General features: G+C 32.1%; 1 protein-coding gene across 1 annotated transcript in view; it reads right to left on the bottom strand.

Moving 5' to 3' along the window:
* Positions 1 to 2,544: 2,544 nt before the first annotated feature.
* LOC147807229 (fatty acid synthase-like) overlaps positions 2,545 to 23,669 on the bottom strand; it is a 35,205-nt gene continuing 14,080 nt past the window's right edge. The window contains exons 5-7 of the mRNA XM_087168836.1: positions 9,338 to 9,693; positions 4,350 to 4,592; positions 2,545 to 2,618 (exon numbers count right to left, since the gene is read on the bottom strand). Coding sequence (XP_087024962.1) covers positions 2,545 to 2,618; positions 4,350 to 4,592; positions 9,338 to 9,693 — 673 coding nt within the window. The remainder of the gene's footprint in view (positions 2,619 to 4,349; positions 4,593 to 9,337; positions 9,694 to 23,669) is intronic.

Below are 23,669 nucleotides of genomic sequence, written 5' to 3'. Positions count from 1 at the left end.
CTTTTTTCTCATCTTTTTAGTCTTTCTGTCTTATCTTTTTTTCAAAATGATATGAAATGCGCGAGTTAAAAGTAAGCTGACAAACTATTTTAAATATGAAGATTAATGAAAAAATAAATGTTTTGGTAAGAATCTTTTCCTTTATTTTTCTTTCCGTTTATATTTCCTTTCCTTTAAGACTGTAGCGCAACTAGAAATTTTTTGCTGGTTTGGGGGGAGGGGTTAGTTGTCACTAAATTAAGACAAATATTTAATTAAATTAATTAATGTAATTAAAGTAAGTAAGTATTAATTAAATTTTAAGTCAACTCAATCATTTGACCTCCCAAGCCCCCCTCTTCTGGTTGCACGTCTGCCTTAAGGACCCGTTTATTACGAGCACTCGGATTTAACGAGTACATGTGACGGTCCCTTTGTGCTCGCTATAAACGAGTTCGACTGTACGTGTAATTTGTTCCGATCGGACACAGGAGCATGGGTAGGAGATCCAAAATTGGCGATCTATTAAAATATTACATAGCCAAAACAAAGCCAACCAGCCTATCAATATTGGGTTTAAAATAATACCTTGGCGATCACGAGTCGCCAACAAATTTATGTGAATTATTATAACCATGCAACCGAAACATTTAGCCGTTGGAAAATTAGAATAAAAATAGATTTAATAGATTTTATAGTAATAATAGATAATAAGATAAATAGATTTTTGTTTTCGATTAAAGGCGACAGTGAATATATAAGTCTGCATTAGTAATGAAATAAAAAAGTATCCGTTACATTGATCTGGAAGAGAAGAAATAAATATTTTATGTTCGTTTAAAAAGATTAAGTTTTTGATTTATTTTAAATATAATTCTATTAATAAAAATAAGCTTAAGTAATGAAGGATATTTTAAAAGATAGAAAATAAATATGTGTATGCCAATTCTGGCATCACACATAACAATTAGACTTATATATTTTTTTGTTTCACTCCTTAATAAAAGGCTAGTTCATTCATGTGAACTCGTCCAGAATCATTGTTCGATTTGAATTGAGTCTTATCACACGGTTCAATTGCGCCCGTGTTTAAGGTTTATGTTGACGCCCGTGTTAAGGTCAGTTCAGGAGATCTCTTTATATGACCTTGAGTGTCAAAAAGGCGCCATCTGAGGTATAACCGCGAAGTATTAGGAACTCTATTTAAGATTGTTGAGAGGAGATTCTTTTTTATGGATTTACTCATAGGGCTGAAATGATTGAGGATATCTTGAATTCCAAGATATTGAGAGAATGAATTGTACAGTCAGATATCCAGACTTGGATCTCATTGAGTGTGGCTGAGAGGCTTTTGACCAGAGTATTCGCAGCTCGCTACAGGGCTAAAGAGAATAGAAGGGCTGGTTCACTCCTTTGAAGTATCTCTCGCCGCGCCGATCCTCCGACGTCACTCTAGTGACGTCACTTTGGCGCAAAGCTCGCACTTTTACTTCAAGAACGGAGCGTTTGGCCTTACTAGCTCTAACTAATATTGGATCATTTCTTTTTGCGAGATATTCTAAGACATTTGTTATTTTCTATAATGACTTTCCTCAGTTTTTGCAGTGAATTTACAAGAATTTAAAACTATTATCGAAATGCCAGTTTGCGCGATTGCAACTTGCAAAAATTCTGATACAAAAACAAAAGGAAAAAGTATAATTTTTCGCGTGTTCCCTAAAGTAAATGAACAACTATGTAAAGAATGGATTCCGAAATGACACAGTTAATATAAAACAGCAATACGTTTATTCTGTCGTAAAGAACTTTTATAAAAATTCATTATCTAAATAGAAACCGCCTCGTTACTTCATAAAGAAAGGCAGGTGAAAAAAATTAAAAAATGGATAAAGTCAAAGAAAATTAAAATGTAAATAAAAAGTATAAATAAAATATATAGTATATAGTTGAAATCGTACTTCAAGTTATAGCGAATTGACTGTATTTACGAAAACTATTTATGAAAAGTCGTGATTTATCATGGCAACATGCACAGATCTCTAGTTAAATATTGAAAATCATAGCTAATCGGAAAGTTACCCAAATTTATAGCTTGACGAGAGTTTATTTTTGCTGATAATATGGCGATAAATTTTTCTTCTATGTCTGTTTAGAAACGATTCAAACTTCGACAGCACTTAGCCGCAGTGAATGTTTGAGAGATCTAGTTTATCGGATTTTCGAATAAGGAAAAATTTTCCTTGGTGATAAAAAGTAAAATGAACTTTGCTTTTATTGGTGAAACGATTGAGATTGACATCGTTATTACAAGGATGTTTAGTGGTGCTATGTGCCTACCAACTAATGAAAATTATTCCAAAATTTCGATTGTGAGATTCTACACTTATCGACACGAAAGGGATTTAACAAACACGTTGTACAAAACAAGATAGGGAATTAAACAAAGTTTTGAAAAATATTGTAGTACCTTTATGTTTTAAATCAGTTTCAAGTTTCCTCTTCAGAGCATTTGGATCAATTTTGATAGCAAGAGCACCAGTAGGTAGAACGAAGTCATTTTCACTGTCAGAAAGTAGCTAAGCATGCATCCAAAAATGGTATCCATCTGCCTTCCTTCCATTGTAAAATATATTTAGAGCCTGTAGAAATTAATACAGACAATTTTTAATGAAACCAATATTCATATTTAGTGAATGTTGTTTCTTAAAATTGTTTAATTTGGCTATGCAAGTGATTGAATGTAGAATTTTTTTGTAGGTTTAAAATGTAAAACTTTTAGACCTATAGGCTGTGTAAAAATTAGCTAAGCGTGTTTTTGGTGGTAACAGGCAATAATTGTCTACAAATCAGATAAAAAAAGTCTCATTTTTAAGTAATTTTTTTAAATAAATTTTTTTGTAAATTTAAACATTCTTGCGATGTACAAGGGATTTTTTTCGCTAGGATGGATTTAGTGTTTACGGTAAGCAATGTCCCTTCAAACCTTATTAATAAAAATAAGCCAACTGCAAACTCCTTCTATTTTTATCTAAGTAAAGCATTCATGCGGCCGCTCGTTGTAAGCAGTTATGTATAATGAGGCTTCATAATTTCCAGATGAATGACATTATTGTGACTATATGGTCAACATTGCCTTCAAGTGGTCTTTACAACCCAGGCGAGTTGGTACCCATCGATCAAACCATCAATGAGAATCAAACTTCAGTCCTTCACAATGAAAGCACAGTGCCTTTAAGTATTTACTCTTTGGAGCTCATTTCTGCACAATATAAAGAAATAATTGTCGTCTTTACGTTTCATATATCCTCAACTGAAAGAAAAATAACGTGATAGGATCATTAAACAAAAATGGAACCAGGTATCTTTGACAGTCACCAGCATTTAATTATTAAAAGTTGTAATAGTATTTGTGCAGGGAATTTTATAAATTTTCAGGGAGAGTCCTCTTTTATACTACTTATGTTGAGTGACGTTGCAATTAATTTAATTTAAATTTTTTTATTTTAACACTGGTATACTACAGCCATTTTTGCAGACTTTTTTTATAATACTTTTTTTTAACATGTTTTCCTTCTTCCTACTATGGAGCTCGAAGGAAAATTTAAAACCTTAGTGTCACCAAACACCAAATGGTTTAGGATATAAAATATTTTAAAGGAAAACGATACTTCTAAAACTTTTATTAATTTAACCTGATGATACTACCGAAAGTGTATGAAAATTAATGTGGGAAAACTGCATACAACCATGTGAATATCAGTTTAAAAAAATGCACTGAGTTAGACCATTCTGCTCTTGTGAAATGCAGATAATTTTTGTCTCAATGAACTCCGAAACTCTTCTTTCTTCTAATGGCAGGTACTGAATTTCTACGTTCTTCACCTGGGAAGATGCCGGAAGTGTTGCTCATGTAACGTTGCCCAGTGGGCACCTGTGAACCTAAGTCACGGAGGATCGCAACAATATCCACGCCACACTGCCACTGATACCCGTTCATAGGGTGGGCCACATTCACACATCACACGCAACAGAGGACAACACATAGAAAGAAACATCCACGCCTAGAACGGGATTCGAACCCGTAGCCAGTGGCTCCGTAGTCAGACACGCTAACCACTCGGGCACCAGGCCGGCCCTCCGAAACTAAATATTTGATACGAAATCTCTGTTTGAATACGAAATTTTGATGTGACAATATTTTCATTATTACGAAACAAAAATGACAGCGAATTCAATGAGTTCGGAAAAGGAAAGAGGGAAAGAAGAGAACCCTCTAGTGTTAGCATTATATTTAAACAGCCCATTGACATATAAATCTCAGCTGAAGTTTAAATTTAAGTAGTATTTGAGGGAGAAAAAAAAATTTGTACCGTCAAGACTCATTTTAGCTATCGCTTGAAATTCAGGTCCATATTCGTATCCTTTTAATCTTAAATCATTGTACACATCTGTTCCATCAACAGTTGACGCTTCGTCACAGTCGTAAAAAGGCTCTGGCTCAGAAAATGTAGTACTCTCCCATTTTCTTATTTCCCCGCTTGCAACAACAGAGCTTCCTTCAAGAATTTCAAAACTATTGTCCTTGTGAAAATCAAATCCCAGTTTCAAAGTATCTGAAAACAAGAAGGAAAGGAAAAATAAGGTTGATCATTTTCTTAAGTATTATGCTTGCGATACATCGGAAGTAAAGAAAAATTTGGGGCAAAGCATTGCCAAGGTTATGACAGCCTGTTCACATAATTTTCTAATGTGTTCGCTAAATAAGGCCTCTTATTGCTAAACTGATCGACTTTTTTTAAAGAAACTAAAAATAATTCATACTAAATTAGAATATTAAATTTTTACTTAATCATTAGATATAAATCAATTTTAACTACTTGCATTTATTCCGATGCAATAAGAAAATGGTAAGAATTGAATACGTTGTCAATATTTATAAAGAGTACATTTATAAGTGACTTGAGAAACTAAGCTAAAATTACTATCCGTATCGTAACCATCTATATATTATAAAAAAAAGAAAGAAAAAAAATTAGAAATATGATTCGGTAGTTCCTAGTCCTGAAAGGTACGAAAACTGTAACAGGAAAAAATAGCTTGCGGTTAAGCTTTAAATGTTTAAGAATATTTTTTTTTCCGTCATCAACGTTTATTATACTGCGCCAACATATGCAACAAAACAATACTGATAAAAATCATTATTCGTTAGTCTTTTTCTATGAGACATTTGTGTGTGTATGTATATATATATCAGTGATGGGCATCATTCACGGAAATTTTATTCATGACTAAACTTATTCTGAATGATTAATCCTATTCAAATTTAGTCATTATTCATAATTCATTATGAACATTTTTGAATAATGATTGATGAATAAATTCATCAGTCATGACTAATTTTTCTGAATAAAATTTCGAATAACCAGCGAAAAATGCAAGCATTTGCCATTTTCACTGCAAGTTGCGCGTCAATTACAGTTATCGATTGCAAATGTAATTAATTATAGATAATTCAACTACTTGCAATAATCATGATTACAAGTAATCACAGTAACAAATAATTATTATTTCTTATTACCAGCGGCTATGATTATTTATAATCACAACAAAAAGTGATTACAGATAATCAGAATTGCAAATAATCAAGCCCTGGCATTGCAAGCTATCGTGACTACTTGTAATCATAAAGTAAGACTACAAAAATCATAACTATAAGTTATCATAATCTAACAATTGCAGGTAATCTTAAATTCAAGAAAATGTGATTTATATGATTACAACACAAGTAGATGTAATCATATTTTCAAGTGGGTTTGATTACATTGTAATAGGGATTGTAGGTATTTGAATACTTTTAAAGAAATGCATAAATTGTATATGTAAATGAATTGTTCAGTTTACTATTGTTTGGTTTACTAAATGAGGACTTTTAAACGTAGAATTACATACAAAAATACGTACAAAAATACACGAATAAGATTATATGTGATTATGATTGAGTAATCAAAATATATGATTACATATAATTATGATTACATGCAATCGTGATTGCAAGTAATTGCGAGTACATGTAATTAAAACATACGATTACAAGTAATTACGATTGCATACTATATGCTTATTCAGTTTGCATGAATTATGCATGTCTGTATGTGTTAACATATTTTTCTGTACATAGAATGAACGTACGTATATAAATACAATTTATTAATGTACGAGCAATGCATGTAAGTTCGTATGCATGTAGACGTACATATGTGTATGTAGCATACGTATAATCGCTCATACACAGATATATTTTAAACTTATTCATTATTTGTACGTATGCATGTACATGTATGTTAGTACATATGCATATAAGATATATGTACGAATTTACAGATTTAAATACAATGTATGCAAAAACGCTTTTTGTACATACATCGCACGTACATAATTTTGCATATAATATACATGTAAACATGTATATAACTTTCTATGTACGTATGTAGAGGCAATATATATATACCGAAGAGCCGTTACATTATGACCACCCTGCTAATAACATGTAGGACCACCTTTAGCCCTCAAAACTGCTAGCACCCGCCTTGTCATTGATACCACAAGGTGCTGATAGGTAGTCTGAGGTATCTGGTACCAATCGCTCACCAACTGGTCCTGCAATTTCATCACATTGCGAGGGAGTAGCGTGGCAGCATGAATTTGGTTTTCCAAGTAGGGCCACAAATGCTCTATTGGATTAAGGTCAGGTGAATTTGGAGGCCAAGACATGACTTGAAAGTCACTGGAATGTTCCTCGAACCAATCCATGATGATTCGACCCTTATGACATAGTGCATTATCCTGTTGGTAAATACCATCCCCCGCAGGAAAAACTGCTGCCATGAATGGGTGAACCTGGTCTGCAACTATGTTCAAGTAGCTTACAGACGTCAGGGATTGTTCTATGAGGATTATGGGTCCTAATGTGCCCCATGAAAACATTGTTCCTGGACGAGAAATCATGAAGACCTGGGCGAGCCCATTGTTATAGATGGAGGGTGGTCATAATGTAATGGTTCTTCGGTGTATATATATATATATATATATATATATATATATACGTGTTTTTATACAACAAAGTACATTCATAGTATAAATGTAGGTATGTACGAGCATTGTATGTGAGCGTAAGATCTTTTTTATTCTTAAGATATATGTACATATTTATGCATATAACATTCATGTACAGACATATATGGTTTGTACGTGTATTGTATGTTCTTATGTAGGAACGCACTTATCTATGTACATCATCAAAATATGTGTGTAAAGTATGAGTGTACGTGTGTATGTGCAAAAATGTTTGTATCATCTTGCATTATACGCATGTATATCCAATGTATGCATGCACGTTAGTGCATATAATGAATAAAAGTGAGCATCTGCAAGAAATATATGTATTTACAAAGTATGTACGCACATTAAGTGTATGTAAATCGAACTATTTACCCACCTGGGCTGTGCCTTTACCCATAAGGAGATGTCTTTGTCTATAACGAGATGCAAAACATCGTATGCTCTTAAACGTCTTATTTTAGGAATTTAACCATAAAACTAAGAAAAGTATGAATATTTATTTTTATGTTATTTTAACTTGCTCCAGCGTAACATTATTGTTTTATAAGTTCTTATACTTAGTTGTGCTAAAAAGTAGTTTATGACAGCTTAGTTACTTAAGTTCATTTTAAATTTTGTTCCAACATCTATAAAAACACAATTTCTTATAGTTTTTGAAAGCAAACGATAAACTTATTTTTAATATCTAAATAAAATTTTAACTTAAAAAATTAAACGCTTTTTTGCCATTTAAACATTTTTCAGAACTATGAATTATTACGTTAGATAAAAGTAAATTTCCTTAAATATTTTATAAAAATACTTGAAAAGGATTTTTTATTCAAATATTTTTTAAATGATATAGAACAATAAAAACTGACAATTGATTTTAAATATCGTTTGATTAAATCATTTAAATTGCTTTAGTTGTTATTAGTGGTTGTAATAATGAAAGTTTTGAAATTTAGATAACTTACGTAAATTTTATACATTGTATTGTAATTATATTTAGATATGCATACATTGCACATATATACAATCATCGGACTAACATGTGTATGTCTAATATATGTATATGCACGTAATTACAGTTATGCATTACAGTTATGCGTAGTTAATTACATTTATGCTTACATAAATTCATACATTGAAAATAGTAATCCCAATTATAAATAATTGATTACATAGCTGTAATTGCCTGTAATTGATTCCTGTGATACAATAGCTGTGATTGCCTGTAATTGATCGTTAGATTATGATTGCTGGTAAAAATTACTGATTATAATAGTACATATTGATTACATTGATTGTTTATAAAAAAAAATTTCAGTCACTTGTAACCATATGCCAGTTATCGCATTTTGTTGTGATTACAGGTAATTGTAATCACTTTTTACCTGAAATCGTTACTTGTAACTTATAAAATAATTACAAGTAATTAATTACCATGTATGTTTTATTTGTAGTAGTCACAATCGTAGTTAATTAGAGTTGTACGTGCCCATTTTTGTTTACCAGTGAAATTATTCAGTTATTCTTGACTAATGAAAAAAGAATAATGAATGATTTATTCTTTATTCAAAATATTTCTGACTGTTGAATAAATCTGTATTCATTATTCAGGAAGATTTTGAATATAATTATTCATGATTCCTTATTCATTATTCTGAATTACAAATGCTCATCTCTGATATATATATATATATATATATATATATATATATATATATATATATATATATATATATATATATATATATATATATATATATATATATATATATATATATATATATATATATATATATATATATATATATATATATATATATATATATATATATATATATATATATATATATATATATATATATATATATATATATATATATATATATATATATATATATATATATATATATCGTCACTTGCGTGTGTTAAAATCACAAATAGTTATTGATAATAAAGGACTAATTTATCTGTATAATGTTGCATACAAAAATAAGATATCTTGAAATCAATTTTAATATCGGATGTCCATCCTTATTTGCTTAAATAAAGCATTTTCGAAAGTCTCGATTTGTTTTTGTTTCGCACTGACAATAAATTTTAAATGCTTTACTTAATAAATTTCTGTAATAAGTTCTAACATAACTTAGTTTTTAACTATCAATCATTTCTTTTTCGGTGCTATTGCTCGCAAAACACATATAAAACTAAATGTTTTTAATTTCTCTCATATTTACTAAGTTATTCTTACGTTTTTTGTTCATGACTGTGGCTCGAGTTAGCTTTAAGTTTTCTATGATGATTGGCAAATCTTCAAAATGTTTTTGAAGCTTTTTCGCAAACATTTCCCAGGCAAACACAATGTATCCCGCTCCTGGAAAAAGGTATCTTCCATCAATAAAGTGATCCAGTAAGTAACTATCCTCTCTACTCAGATTGTACTCTTGCTTGACTTCACCCGATTGTGGTTCCCACTTTCGAACTTTGAATGAAATAGAATGATTCCACCTAATTAAATCGGATATACAAGGTGTATTCCGTGGTACAGGAAATTGAACTGGAGGATAAAGTTTTTCTACTTTAGGTTCTAGTCCAAGTTGATACATTCTAAAATAAAAGAAAAAAAATGGTTTTAAGAAGAGAGAAATAAAAAAAATCATTAATTTAATATACTGCCAACTTTTTAAAATTTTTTATATCTAATATATATAATTCTCTTACGTGGCTCCCAAATTTCGGCTGTATTTCTTTTCCGCCGGTGGCAACGCTTGCTTTGTTTTGCTTACGTAACTATTTCTCTTACACGGCGAATCGACCAATGATTGCCGCTAAAAATGTCACATGCCAAATCTAGGTGAGGTGGCTCAACATATAGCGCTTTTAAAAACGGAAACTGAAATAACCAGAGAACATCAGCTGCGGCAATCTCATACTATTAAGCTAGGCAGAAGTGAGTAGTCTTTGTCGATAGGTCTCTATTTTAGTATTTTGTCGAAAGCGCTTTTTTTCACGATTTTATATATTACGAATTTATTTGACGATTTTTGATTTGTATCACGAATTATACTATAGCACATTTCTAATAGGTTGAACGAATTACATGTCATTTATTGGAATTCAAATTTATTTTAATGACTTAGTATTTACTAAAAAGATGCAATTTTTTTTAAAAAAAATAGTTTTTATATGGATTTGAATGATTGTTTTGAATTCTTAGAATTTTGTGCATTTGCAATGTACCTAAGTTAGTAGCGAGCGAAGCGAGCAGGAGGCGCAGCCCACTAGTTTTTTATAATATTAGAATGAGGAGCACCAAAATTGTAAAATTTTGAGTTATTATGTTTTACTTTGGATGTAGGAATAAGAAAGGGTGTTAGGTTAGTTTTTAATGTAAGGTTCGCATAAGTTTAATTTTATCACAGCGCAGAAAAGTTTAACATTCGTATGAAAAAGGGCGGCAATAGAAAATAAAGAAATAGAAAGCTTCGCTTTAAATATTTGCCGTTGTTTATTATTGTTTATTTAAAAAAAATTTTTATATTTTCTTGCTTCCTAATTTTATTTCATATTAACTAAATTCCTTGTCTTCTAATCTTACCTTTTATTAACATATCACATGGCATTTTAAAATGGATAACATTTTTAATTAAGTTTGCTTCTCAAAGATTTCAAGTACACTATTAAGAGAATGGTCAATCAAACAGTTTTATAATTCTTTAAAATATGAATTTGTTATTTGTATGCATTTAGTAATATTCCTATTAAAATAATTTTGAAATATTTGCCTTTTAGCCTCATTTTTCTATATCTACAAAATATCTATGTACATACAAATCTGCATGAAATGATGAGCAATTCTTATTGGGCAGATAAATCACATGGTATAATTTTTCAGTCAGTAAACATAGAAGATTCTGATATGTTAAACTGTCACCAACATGAACCCAATAGAATTTATTATAATTTTCATAGTATTTTTTAACTACGAAAATGGTGGCAAGGGTGGTGGGGAAAACTTAGCAGGGTGTTTATTACCAACTAACCGAAATAAATTTCACTGCGAAACGATTTCGATTGGAAACACTTTCATCGGATTGCCTATTTTGTAAAGCACATTTCCATAAACATCACTTTGATTCTTCTAATTGAATTTTTGTAATATTCATTTAAGTTACAAATCTAGATTAAGTTTAAGTTCAGTAAAATTGTGTTTCATAAATTAATTAATCACTAATGTTTTGAGAATAAATAGCTAGTAAATAAAAAAAACAACATAGGAATTGAAAAGTCTATGGTACAAAATTCGAACATGCAAGCGTGTTGCTATCGACAATAACTAATTTTCCGTGCAACCGGGCTTCTCGTGCAAACGTGGTTTGTTGAGTGCTATTTAGAAAGAAAAAGTTATTAATTCTCATCAAGAGTCAGAATTGGTATCTAATAAATCTGTACTCTAAAGATACTTGGATACCCAAATAAACATGACTCAGGAGAAACGAACACAACGTTTATTTCATATGGACAGCACAAGAGGGAATTAAAATATAACAAATATGAGAAAGTAAATAATTGGCACAGCGCCATCTATTGATATTAATTTTAAACATAAATTTTAGATATAATTTAACACTCCCCACCATGCATCCATTTATTGGATGCATTAAATATTTATTGCACTTCTAGATTATACAGTCTTTCAATAGGTCTTTTAACAACATTGTTTTCCAATTGAATCTCACATGATCTAATTTTTCCATCTCTACCTGTATACAAACTTTTAATCCTTCCTAATTTCCAATTATGGCGCTTAACATTATCTTCTCTCACGAGAACAACATCATCAACTTTATAAGTATTCAAATTTTTTGATTGTTTAGAAAACATAACAGATCTTAACTCTAATAAATATTCCTTAAAAAATCTTTTCCAAAAATGATCCAACAATAGTAATCTATATTTCCACTTTTTAGTTAATTCCACTTTATTTGACATTAAATTAAGGTTATTTGGAGAAGGTAAAGTAGTTAAACGTGACCCAACAGTAAAATGTGAAGGAGTTAAGGGGTCAGGCTCATGTAAATCATTGTAAACATAAGTTAATGGCCTAGAGTTAATAACCGATTCTACCTCAGTTAATACAGTAATTAATTCTTCATAACAAAGAGAAGTTTTACCCAAAACTTTTTTTAAGCAATTTTTAACAGATCGAACAATCCTTTCCCAAAAGCCTCCCCACCATGGGGCACCTTCTACAATGAATTTCCATTCTAATTGATGTTTCTCTAAGAAGTTACTCACTTCTTCATTTTTACACATTTTATACAGATATTTAAGTTCTTTATCGGCAGACTTAAAAGTTTTAGCATTATCAGAGTATATAACTTTACTAATACCCCTCCGAGCAAAAAATCGTCTTAATGATAGCAAAAAACATTCAGTGCTTAAATTAGATATTAATTCTAAATGAATATTACGAGTAACAGCACATGTAAATAAACTTATATACACTTTAGTATTATCTTTTAAATACAATGGTCCTGCAAAATCAATACCAGTTTTCGCTTTTCAAATTAAAGCAATTCTAATAGGGTAAATACACCGAAGATTTATTACTATTATTAGTGAATATAACCTTTTTCTCGTTTTCTTGATGGCACAGGAAAACTACTCAATAATTACCAAGGGGTAAGTAACAAAAATATATTTAAATCTTTAACATGATGAATACGGTACAATGGTAGACAATTACTACTCCTACATTACAATGTGATGTGCTTGCTTTTTACAAAATCTTTGTTTGCAGTTACGGTTACAATCTAATGATAAACTCCGCCATCTATCGGTGGTTCAATAACATGTATTTCTACAAACTCCCCGCCATGGACGGGGACGTCCATAATATCTAGTAAGATTAAAGGAAAAATGACAAATAGAAAAAAAAACATTAAAGCTCAACATGAATCAAATTTTTAAGCATTATTTAAAATTTCAAAAGGATATAACAGTTGAACGGGATGTCTGATCCGACTTCCATTCATCCTCACGAGACAGCTCCGGACTTTGCCATCCCGTCCAGGGTAGACTTCTTCGATTACTCCAAGGCTCCAAAGTAATTTATTCTTTTGGGCTCCTTCGATCAAGACAACGTCCTGGACTTGAAGGTTCCGTTGACTTTCTGAAGTTGTCAGCCGATGCGCAGTTTTTAAGAGAAGAACATACTGTTCTTTCCATTTGGTCCAAAAATTTTGTAAAAGTCTCATCTGGAACAGTTTCCTTTTGATTAAGGAAGAACGATTAGAGTGTTCAAAAAGAGTTCCGGTGTAATATAACGGAAGCTCGATTTTCTTCTGAGGCAATAAAAAATGAGCAGGAGTCAAAGGTTCGGGTTCATTTAAGTCAGAATAAACGAAGCTTAAAGGGCGTTGGTTTAACACTGATTCTATATCTGTTAAGATTGTTGTTAATTCCTCAAAAGTAAGAAGTGATTTAGATAGAGTCTTGCGTAAGCATTCCTTCACCGATTTCACTAATCTCTCATAGACACCTCCCCACCATGCAGCTCGTTCCATGATAAATTTCCACTTGATCCTTTTATTTGCTATAAAATTTTGAATCTTTGGATCTTGAATCAAGTTAAAAATGAGTTGAAGTTCTTTATTTGCGCTTTTAAAGGTTTTTGCGTTATCGCTATATATGGTTTGGACAATTCCCCGTCTGGAAATAAACCTACGCAAGGCTAATATAAACTTTTCTGTACTTAGATTTGAAACTAATTCTAAGTGTAACGCTCTTGTTACTGCGCAAGTAAACAAACATATATAGGCTTTTTCAGGAGTATTCGATGTTTTAGCATATATCGGACCTGCAAAGTCCACCCCGCAAACTGAGAATGGTGGAGATTCTGAAACTCGATCTTTAGGTAGGGGACTGGTTGTTTGTTTAGCAGGTAGAGCTGAATATTTGCGACATATTATGCAATTCTTTATTATTTTCTTTATAAGCTGCCGACCTCTAGCGATCCAAAATCGATTTCTAATTTTAGAAAGGGTGGCAGAAACACCACCATGAAATATTCCTTCGTGTTCATTTCTAATCAACAGTTCCGTAAATTTACATTTATTAGGAAGTAAGATAGGGTGTTTTTGTTCAAGATCAAATTCCGAATTTTCCAATCTGCCTCCTATTCTTAAAACCTTTTTATCATCCAAAAAGGGGGCAAAACTTCTAATGGAAGAATTCTTGTCAATTTCTTTTCCACTTTCTAAGGCCAATATTTCTGAATGGTACGTTTTTCTTTGCTCAAATTTGATCCAAAACTCTTCTGCTTCTTCAATTTCTGATGATGTGAGTAGTCCCTTAGTGGTAGATTGTTTTCTTATCTTTGAAATAAAACGTCTAATCCATGCTATTGTCCTCAAAAATTTTAAAAAGCAACTATAATTCTCCGGATTAATTCTTAGGTCATTGGAAGATGTACTAAAGCAGAAACTTGGAATTTCCTCTTTCTTCTTTCTGAATTCCAGGAGATTTTCTTCCGGGGATGTTTCAAAAGTCTGAGGCCAACTGTCAACACGTTTTTTGAGGAAAGGGGGTCCTTCCCACCAAAGAGTGTTGTTAATCAATTCGGATGTTTTCAGTCCTCTCGAAACTAAGTCTGCCGGGTTTTCTTTGCCGGGGCAGTGGAACCAATGTTCAGGATCTGTTAATTGTTGAATCTCAACTACGCGGTTTTTTACGAAGGGTTTAAATCGGTTGGGTAAACCTCTAATCCAGAAGTAAGTGATGGATGAATCAGTCCAAAATTTTTGAGTAAGTTTAAATTTTAAGTTTTTTACCAAATTATTGCTCAATCGAGCAGCTAATAGGGCAGCCATCAATTCAAGTCTGGGTAATGATAGACTTTTGAGGGGAGATACTCTACTTTTTGATGCAACAAATGATGTATATATCTTATCTGAACTTGTAACAATTCTCAAATACGCGACACAGCCGTATGCTTTCAAACTAGCATCAGAAAATATGTGAAGCTGTATATCCTGTATACTATCTCCAAGAGCATCCCTTAAATAGTAACGTGGTATTTCAATGTCTTTTAATTTTTTAACACCATTGCACCAATCCTGAAAATCACGAGCAATTTCTTGAGGGAGTTCTTCATCCCAATCAATTCCAGCGCACCAAACTGCTTGAATTAAACACTTTATGGTTACTACAAAGGGGCTCAAATATCCTATTGGGTCGAATATACGACCAGCAGCTTTCAGCAAAAATCTTTTTGTGTGTCTCCCTTCAGATAAAAATTTGATAAGATGTTTAGTATCAAAATAAAAAATGTCTGTGTCACTATTCCACCCTATCCCAAGTACTTTATGCTCAGAAGGTATTAAGTCTGAATTTTCTATGGTGTGATCTATTTGAATGTTATTAGTTTCCCACAAGTCTATAAGAGGTTTCGAATTTGAATTCCATTTTCTAAGTTGCATACCCGCATCTTCAAAAATTTTAATAGCTTCCTGACTGAAACTAAAAGCTTTATCTACATTATCCTCGCATCCTATCACATCGTCCACATACAATGATTCTCTTATAATTTTTATAGTTTGAGGATATATTTTTTCATAATTCTTCAAATGAAATTTTATAGTTGCCGCAAGAAGGAAGGGACTAGAAGTAAGTCCAAATAAAACACGAGTAAATCGATAAATTTTAATCTTACCTTCATCAAAGGGAGGTTCCATCCAGATAAATCTGGTCGCATCTCGATCTTCCTCCACAATTTCGATATTAAGGAAAGCTTGCTTCAAATCTGCAACAAAAGCTATCTCTTTGTTCCTAAAGTTTATTAGAATATCAAAAATATCATTAGTTAATTTGGGACCAGTGTATAAACAATCATTTAGCGAACAGGATTCAGCTGAGTGAGACGATGCATCATAAACAATTCGAAGTTTTGTAGTTTGTCGCTCTTCTTTAATAACCGCCCTGTGGGGAAGATAAAATATAGTTTTATCATTTGAATATTGAGTGTCAGGGATTTCTTCAATAATACCCTCTGCAAGATATGATTCTATGGTTTGTCTATATTCATTAAGTAACCAAGGGTTCTCTTCGAATTTGTGTACAAGATGGTGGAGTCTCTTAAGGGCAACATCATAATTTGATTTTAAGTTGTCAATCAATTCTAATTTCCAGGGCAATTTAATTTTATAACGTTTATCAAATGTAATGGAAGACTCAAACTCTTGAACTATTGTTTCTTCCTCGTTATCAGTAATAGGCGAATCAGGCAAAATTCCAATGGACTCAAGATCAAAAAATTGTCTAATTAAAGTCTCATCACCTCGGTTAACAACTACGTTCATAGCGATTAGATTGTTTATTTTATTTATGTGCCCGTAAATGCACCAACCGAAGATTGTTTCTACCGCTACCAGTTTATTTTCAAGTCTATGAATTCGGCCAGTCACTATATCAAAATAAAAATCCGATCCGATTAAAATCATAACATCTTTAGTTTCGTTTTGAAAATCATCCGCAAGTTGAACTGTTTTTAAAAATTCGTAATCCTTAACAATGTTTTTGTTTGGAGAAGGCAGCTGAGTTGCACAAATAGTGTCAGTTTCTACGGCTTCTATATCTATTTTATAATTAGGATCTTCCCTATTTCTTAATCGGATGCTAACTACATTAAACAATTTAGTTTGGGGTTGCTCTGATCCAAAAGAATTAATCGACAATTTTTCTTTTCTAATTACTGGCAAATTTAATCTTTTTACCAATTTATTTGTTATGAAAGTCCGTTGACTTCCATTATCAAGAAAAATTGTAACATTTTCTTGTTTGTTTTTATTTTCCGCAATGATTGAACAAGTTTGTAATAAAATGGGATTCGAATTTTGTTTATGTTTTAATTTATTCTCGCAAGAAGAAATGGCCGAAACAATTTCTAAATTTTCCTTAGAATTCTCTCTATCGTTTAAAGTTTTTGTTTGTTTATTTTCCTCTAACTTAAAGCAAATCGCTTTTGAGTGTCTCCGATTACAGAAAACACATTTCTTCTTACTGTAACAATCAATTAATCGATGATTTGGTTTCAAGCAAAGAAAGCAAAGTCTCTGCTTAATCAAAATATTTTTTCTTTCTTCTACTGTGAGAGTATCACATTTCTCAGATTCATGGTCACCCCTACAAAATACACATTTATTAATTCTCGTTGCGGTCGCGCATAATTCATGAGCGGATGTTATTTCTTTTTGTGGGTGCGGCCTTGATCTAAATTTATCTTCTTTTTGATAATTCGAACATTTTATATTTGTAATGGCGGTGGTTTTTTCGCGACTTTTTATTTCCTCACTTAAAAATTTTAGAAGGGCTTTTAAATCCCAATTATCCCCCTTCTCTTTCCTACTAAAGTCTAAAGTTATTTCCGATGGGAGTACCTTTAAAATTATCGGCGTTAATAAATTTCCGTAAGATGCCGAATCAATTCCTAGCGATTCTAAATTTCTAATTTCGATTTCTACTCGATCGAATAATTTTCGCAATCCAAAAGTATCAGAGTTATGTTTTATTGGTGTAATATTCAATAATTGGCCTAAATGAGCATTTATAAGTAAGTTTTTCTGTCCAAACCGATCTTTCAACAAATTAAGGGCTGCTTTATAATTATCATCCGTTAAAGAAAATCCCGAAATTGCTTTTGAAGCTGCTCCTCCAACAAAACTTTTTAGATAAATTAGTTTTTCAATATTTGAAAGATACGGATTTTTATCAATTGAATTTTCGAACTGGCCGATAAATTCCAACCATGAATTTGGATCTCCGAAATATTTGTTTACAGTTAATTTCGGTAGTTTTATCGTGCACTTGTTTACTTCTGTTTGATTTACAGTCTGAGATCTAGTTACACCATTTAAATTAGAACTAGTTGAGGGAGTGGCACTAATTTGTTGAATCTTCTGTTTAATTTTACATTTATGGTTAATCAAATCTTCTACATATGTTTCAGAGGATTCAACTTCCTTTTCAATATCTTTAACATCTAGTTCTTTCATTATCTCTTCATTTATTAATTTTATGTTCAACATTTTCTCACTTAATTGCTCTAAAGATGTTTCTAATTCATATATTGTCAAATCATCAAAGTTTTTATCTAAGTTAGTGAGAAATTTAGTAGTAGAACTTTTCAAAGCTCTTCTTTTCATTTTAAGTTTTTCTATATCCATGATATATTCAAATATAATATTTCTCAATCAAAATAAACTTACCCCTTTTTTCTGGCTTTCTTTTATCCACTAAAATTCGATTATATTCTTATCTTCAGTGCATTGCCTTTCTCGGCATCGATGCACCAGTTTCGCTTTTCAAATTAAAGCAATTCTAATAGGGTAAATACACCGAAGATTTATTACTATTATTAGTGAATATAACCTTTTTCTCGTTTTCTTGATGGCACAGGAAAACTACTCAATAATTACCAAGGGGTAAGTAACAAAAATATATTTAAATCTTTAACATGATGAATACGGTACAATGGTAGACAATTACTACTCCTACATTACAATAGTGATGTGCGAAAAACGAACGAATCGATATTTTAATCAACTCTTTCTTGTGAATCGATTCATCAAGTTCGTTTTTGAAAAAGAATCGATTCTTTTTTTTTTTTTTTTTTTGACAATATTTTGTACTCTACACTTTATAAGCTTATTCAGAGTTAGTACTTACACTTACTAAACATCCGCATATGCATTTGATACAGCATTTCGTTTATACAATTGGAACTTGCTAAAATCCCAACTCAGTCGAATAGACACAGGTACATTCTCACTCGAGTATCATGTGAATGACAATCTGATTGGTTGAAAATATTTACATGCGAACAACTTGCCAATAAGTTACTCGTATGTGTGAGAGTTTTCGCAAGCGGAAAAATCGCATCCAATGAGAATGACCCCAATGTCAATGCTTGCGCACAACCGGTTTCCGGAGGTGATTAATAAAATGAACTCACTTAAAGGATGAAGGGAATTGAAAATGCTATTAATGCAATGCATACTGCATTCTGATGCAGTGAAAGGTATGCATCACTCTCTTTTTTTTTCTTTTCATCTACGAAATTAATAAATTCTATTGATAAACAACAATTTAAAAATGGCAACAACAACTGAAAAGCTGTCTTCTCCAGTTTCGATTCTTCCTTTCAAATAAAAAAGATATTAATGCTGTAAAGCTCAGATATTACTTTTCAGTCCTTTAATATTAAAGAGCGAATTTTTTCAATAATATGGTTAATTTTCAGTTTATAAATTTCAGTAAATATGAAGTAAAGCACAGTTTTATATTATCGTTTATTCTATGCCAAGGAGCGAGAGCCATAGAAAATGAAACCGTTGCGCTGATTGGGTAATGAACTTACGTATGAATGCAAATCTCTGATTGGTTGAAAATGAGTTGAATGAGACAAAAAGAGTCGAGAATCAAATGAACGATCCTCTGATTGGTTGAAAATGAGTTGAGTCGAATAAAAGACTCACTGAACTGTTTGCCTATCTCTTAGCATTAAAAGAATCATAAAGCCAAATGAATCGATTCTTTTGAACTGTTTCCTATCCCTTAACATTGAAATCGGCTCAAAGAGTTGAATTGAACTTCTAAACGATTCATTTGAGTCGTTTCGTATCTCTTAACATTGATATCGGCTCAAAGAGTTGATTTGGATTTCCAATCAGTTCTTTTGAGTCGTTTTCCTATACTTTAACATTGCATTCGATTCACTGAACTGTTTAAATGATTCATTTGAGCGGTTTTATATCTTTTAACATTAAAAGAACTGTTTTGAGAAACGAATCGATTCTTTTCGCTATTATCTTTTTTTCTAAAATTAAAAGATGCCTTCAGAGGGATGGGGGTTATGAAAAGGGGCAAGTAACTAAAAATTTTCAAAAAAAAAAAAAAACATTTTTTTTTTTTTTTTTTTTTTTTAACGAAAAGATAAAAAAAATAATTGTTTTTTTAATGATTGAAAAACTGTTTATTGCGAAAAAAGTGAGTATTTAGAGTAAATATTCTTTTACTGCTGGGGGGGAGGGATATTTTTAATTATTTTATTTATTTTTTCCCCCCCTTTTTTTTTTTTTTTTTTTTTTTTTTTGTTAGGAATACTTTTAGACAAACTTATTGAATATCAATTCATATCCTCTCACTTTTTCAAGTTTTAATTTTTTAAGTTTTAAAACGCAATTTAACTATTTTTTTATTTTGTTTCACGTTATACAATTTGAATTTTTTTCATTATTATAAGTGAATTTACCGTTTTATTTTTTTACGAATATCTTTATTATTCATTATTGGTCTTTATATTAACAATTTTTTTTAAAAAAATAGTTATTTTTTAATAAAATTGATGAATCAAACAAATATTAAAAAAAAATAAAAATATTAAAATTCTAAAAAAATTATTAGCATTGCCTAGATTAGCAGTTCCTAAATGGTGTTTCGCGGAACCCTTGGGTTCCGTTTAGAATTACAGGGGTTCCACTAGTTAGTACTTTTTATAGCCACATTCAACTGGACCACCCAAGTGGAACATTCTGCTTTTGAACCCTAGAGCCCAAGATGTAGATTAATGGTTCCCAATTGGTGTTCCGGGTAGCCCTATGGTTCCGTGGAAAAGTTACAGCGGTTACACGAGATAGTACTTTTATAGCCACCCAAGTAGAACATTCAACTTCTGCCCCCTAGAGTATAGGATCTAAAAGAGTGGTTCCCAAATGGTGTTCCATGGAACCCTAGAGTTCCGCCAAGAATTGCAAGGGTTTCGCTAATTGGTACTTTTTTAACCACATTCGGCTGACCTCTTAACTGGAATATTTTGCTTCTGCACCCTAGAGCCCAAGATCTAAATTGATGGTCCCCATTTGGTGTTCCGGAAAGCTCAATGGTTCCGTGGAAAAGTTACAGCGGTTACACGAGATAGTACTTTTATAGCCACCCAAGTAGAACATTCAACTTCTGCCCCCTAGAGTATAGGATCTAAAAGAGTGGTTCCCAAATGGTGTTCCATGGAACCCTAGAGTTCCGCCAAGAATTGCAAGGGTTTCTCTAATTGGTACTTTTTTTAGCCACATTCAACTGACCGCGTAACTGGAATATTCTGCTTCTGCACCCTAGAGCCCAAGATCTAAATTGATGGTCCCCAATTGGTGTTCCGGAAAGCTCAATAGCTCCGTGGAAAAGTTACAGCGGTTACACGAGATAGTACTTTTATAGCCACCCAAGTAGAACATTCAACTTCTGCCCCCTAGAGTGTAAGATGTAAAAGAGTGGTTCCCAGATGGTGTTCCATGGAACCCTAGAGTTCCGTCAAGAATTGCAAGGGCTCCGCTAGTTGGCACTTTTTTTAGCCACATTCGGCTGATCACTTAACTGGAATATTCTGCTTCTGCACCCTAGAGCCTAAGATCTAAATTAATAGTCCCCAATTGGTGTTCCGTAAAGCCCTATGGTTCCGTGGAAAGGTTACAGCGGCTACACGAGATAGTACTTTTATCAGGTGTTCCGCCGAAAGAACGTTAATTATTTAGAGTTCCATGGCAGAAAAATATTCAGAGCCCCTGACCTAGATCAACTAATTCAAATACTAAAACAGTCTAAACTAATTTGTACGACCACCTTTTATAAAGACTTCCATTATAAGGACCATTAAAAAAAGAATCAAAGAATCGATTCATATAACCGTTCATTTTAGTGAATTGATTCTAAAGAATCGATTCATTTAAATGAATCGATTGGCACATCACTACATTACAATGTGATGTGCTTGCTTTTTACAAAATCTTTGTTTGCAGTTACGGTTACAATCTAATGATAAACTCCGCCATCTATCGGTGGTTCAATAACATGTATTTCTACACCAGTAATCTCAAATGGTTGAGATTTCTCTACTCTATCAATAGGTAAAGGTGAAATAATTTCTTTACCCCCTTTAGCGGTAAATTTTTTACAAATTCTACAATTATACAAAATAGATTTAACAAATTGTCTGCCTTTTAAAATCCAAAACTTACTTCTTACCTGAATTAAAGTTTCATTAACACCATTATGTAATACTTTTTCATGACAATCATAAACAATTAATTTTGCAAAATAATCATTAGAAAGAACAATTGGACATTTTTCATACACATCTAAAGATGAATTAATTAATCTAGTTTTCACTCTTAGAATACCTTTATCATCTAGCATGAGATTAACATTAGCTAATTTACAATTTTTATCTACACTTTTATTTTGTTTAAGATTTTGGATTTCTGAATAAAAACTCTGTGCTTGGGACATTTTAATCCAGTATTCCCAAGATTTTTCAGTTTCCAGTACAGAAATCGGACCTGTGCACTTTTGCTTTGTCTTCAGAATATTAATAAATCTGAAAACGTAGGATGTCACACGCACTAATTTTCGAATTTTACTGAACTTTGAAATGCGCAAAATAGGTTGAATTTCACAATTTTTAACAACAGGTGTCATATCACATCTTTCTTCATCACAAGAAGAAAGTAATGCGATTTCAGAAGAATTTTTATCAGGCCAGTTTTCTTCTGATTCGGATAACCAAGAAGGACCATAGGCCCACACACTGTCACACACTAAATCTTTGATTTTTACACCACGGGTTATCTTGTCAGCCGGATTATCACTGCCTGGACAGTGATACCACATTCTTGGAGATGTACTTTCTTTTATTTCACTGACACGATTTTTCACAAAAGTTTTCCAACGATATGCTGATCCTCTAATCCAGTTGAGCACAATTGAGCTGTCAGTCCATAGACGAGCTTTTGCATCAGGAAATTGCTCCTGCACAACTTTCAACAAACGCACTCCAATAACTGCAGCCATGAGCTCCAACCGAGGCAAAGTTATTTTCTTCAAAGGAGCTACCTTTCCTTTGGCTAGAACAAACGCTGTTCGAATTTCACTAGAAACGGTGAATCTCAAATAGATAACAGTTCCATATGCAGTTTGCGAAGAATCACAAAATACATGTATTTCTAAACTCTGTGGAGTCTCTCTCGATCGAAAATACCAACGTGGTATATTGATTTCACATAATTCTTGTAGTTGGTTGTACCAGCAGTTCCAATTGACTTTTATTTCTTCTGGCACCGGTTGATCCCAATCAATGCCATCTAGCCAGAGTTTTTGAAACATAATTTTTGCTTGAATGGAAAATGGCGACAGGTAGCCCAAGGGGTCGAACAATCTCGATGAAATCTGAAGAATAGTTCGTTTAGTCAGTTTCTTTTCTGAAGGAGTATCCACAACATCATCTGGTGAGAATGTAAAACAATCATCTGCTGAAGAGTATCTCAGTCCAAGCACCTTTGATGTAGCTTCAGGCATATTTAATTTTAAAGTTTTACTTTCTGGGAGAAATTCTTTCTTTAATTCTTCCGAATTAGAGTTCCATTTGGTTAAATTCATAGAAGCTTCATTCATAATTGCTTTAGCTTCATGATAGACTTGACGAGCCTCGTCTTCTGAGTCTACTCCAGTGATGAAATCATCGACATACAAGGAAT

Source organism: Parasteatoda tepidariorum, chromosome 7, assembly GCF_982258835.1.
Source record: "Parasteatoda tepidariorum strain Cologne lab strain chromosome 7, Ptep-v5.0, whole genome shotgun sequence".
NCBI classification, from domain to species: Eukaryota; Metazoa; Arthropoda; class Arachnida; order Araneae; family Theridiidae; genus Parasteatoda; species Parasteatoda tepidariorum.
This window is presented reverse-complemented; position numbering and strand designations above follow the sequence as displayed.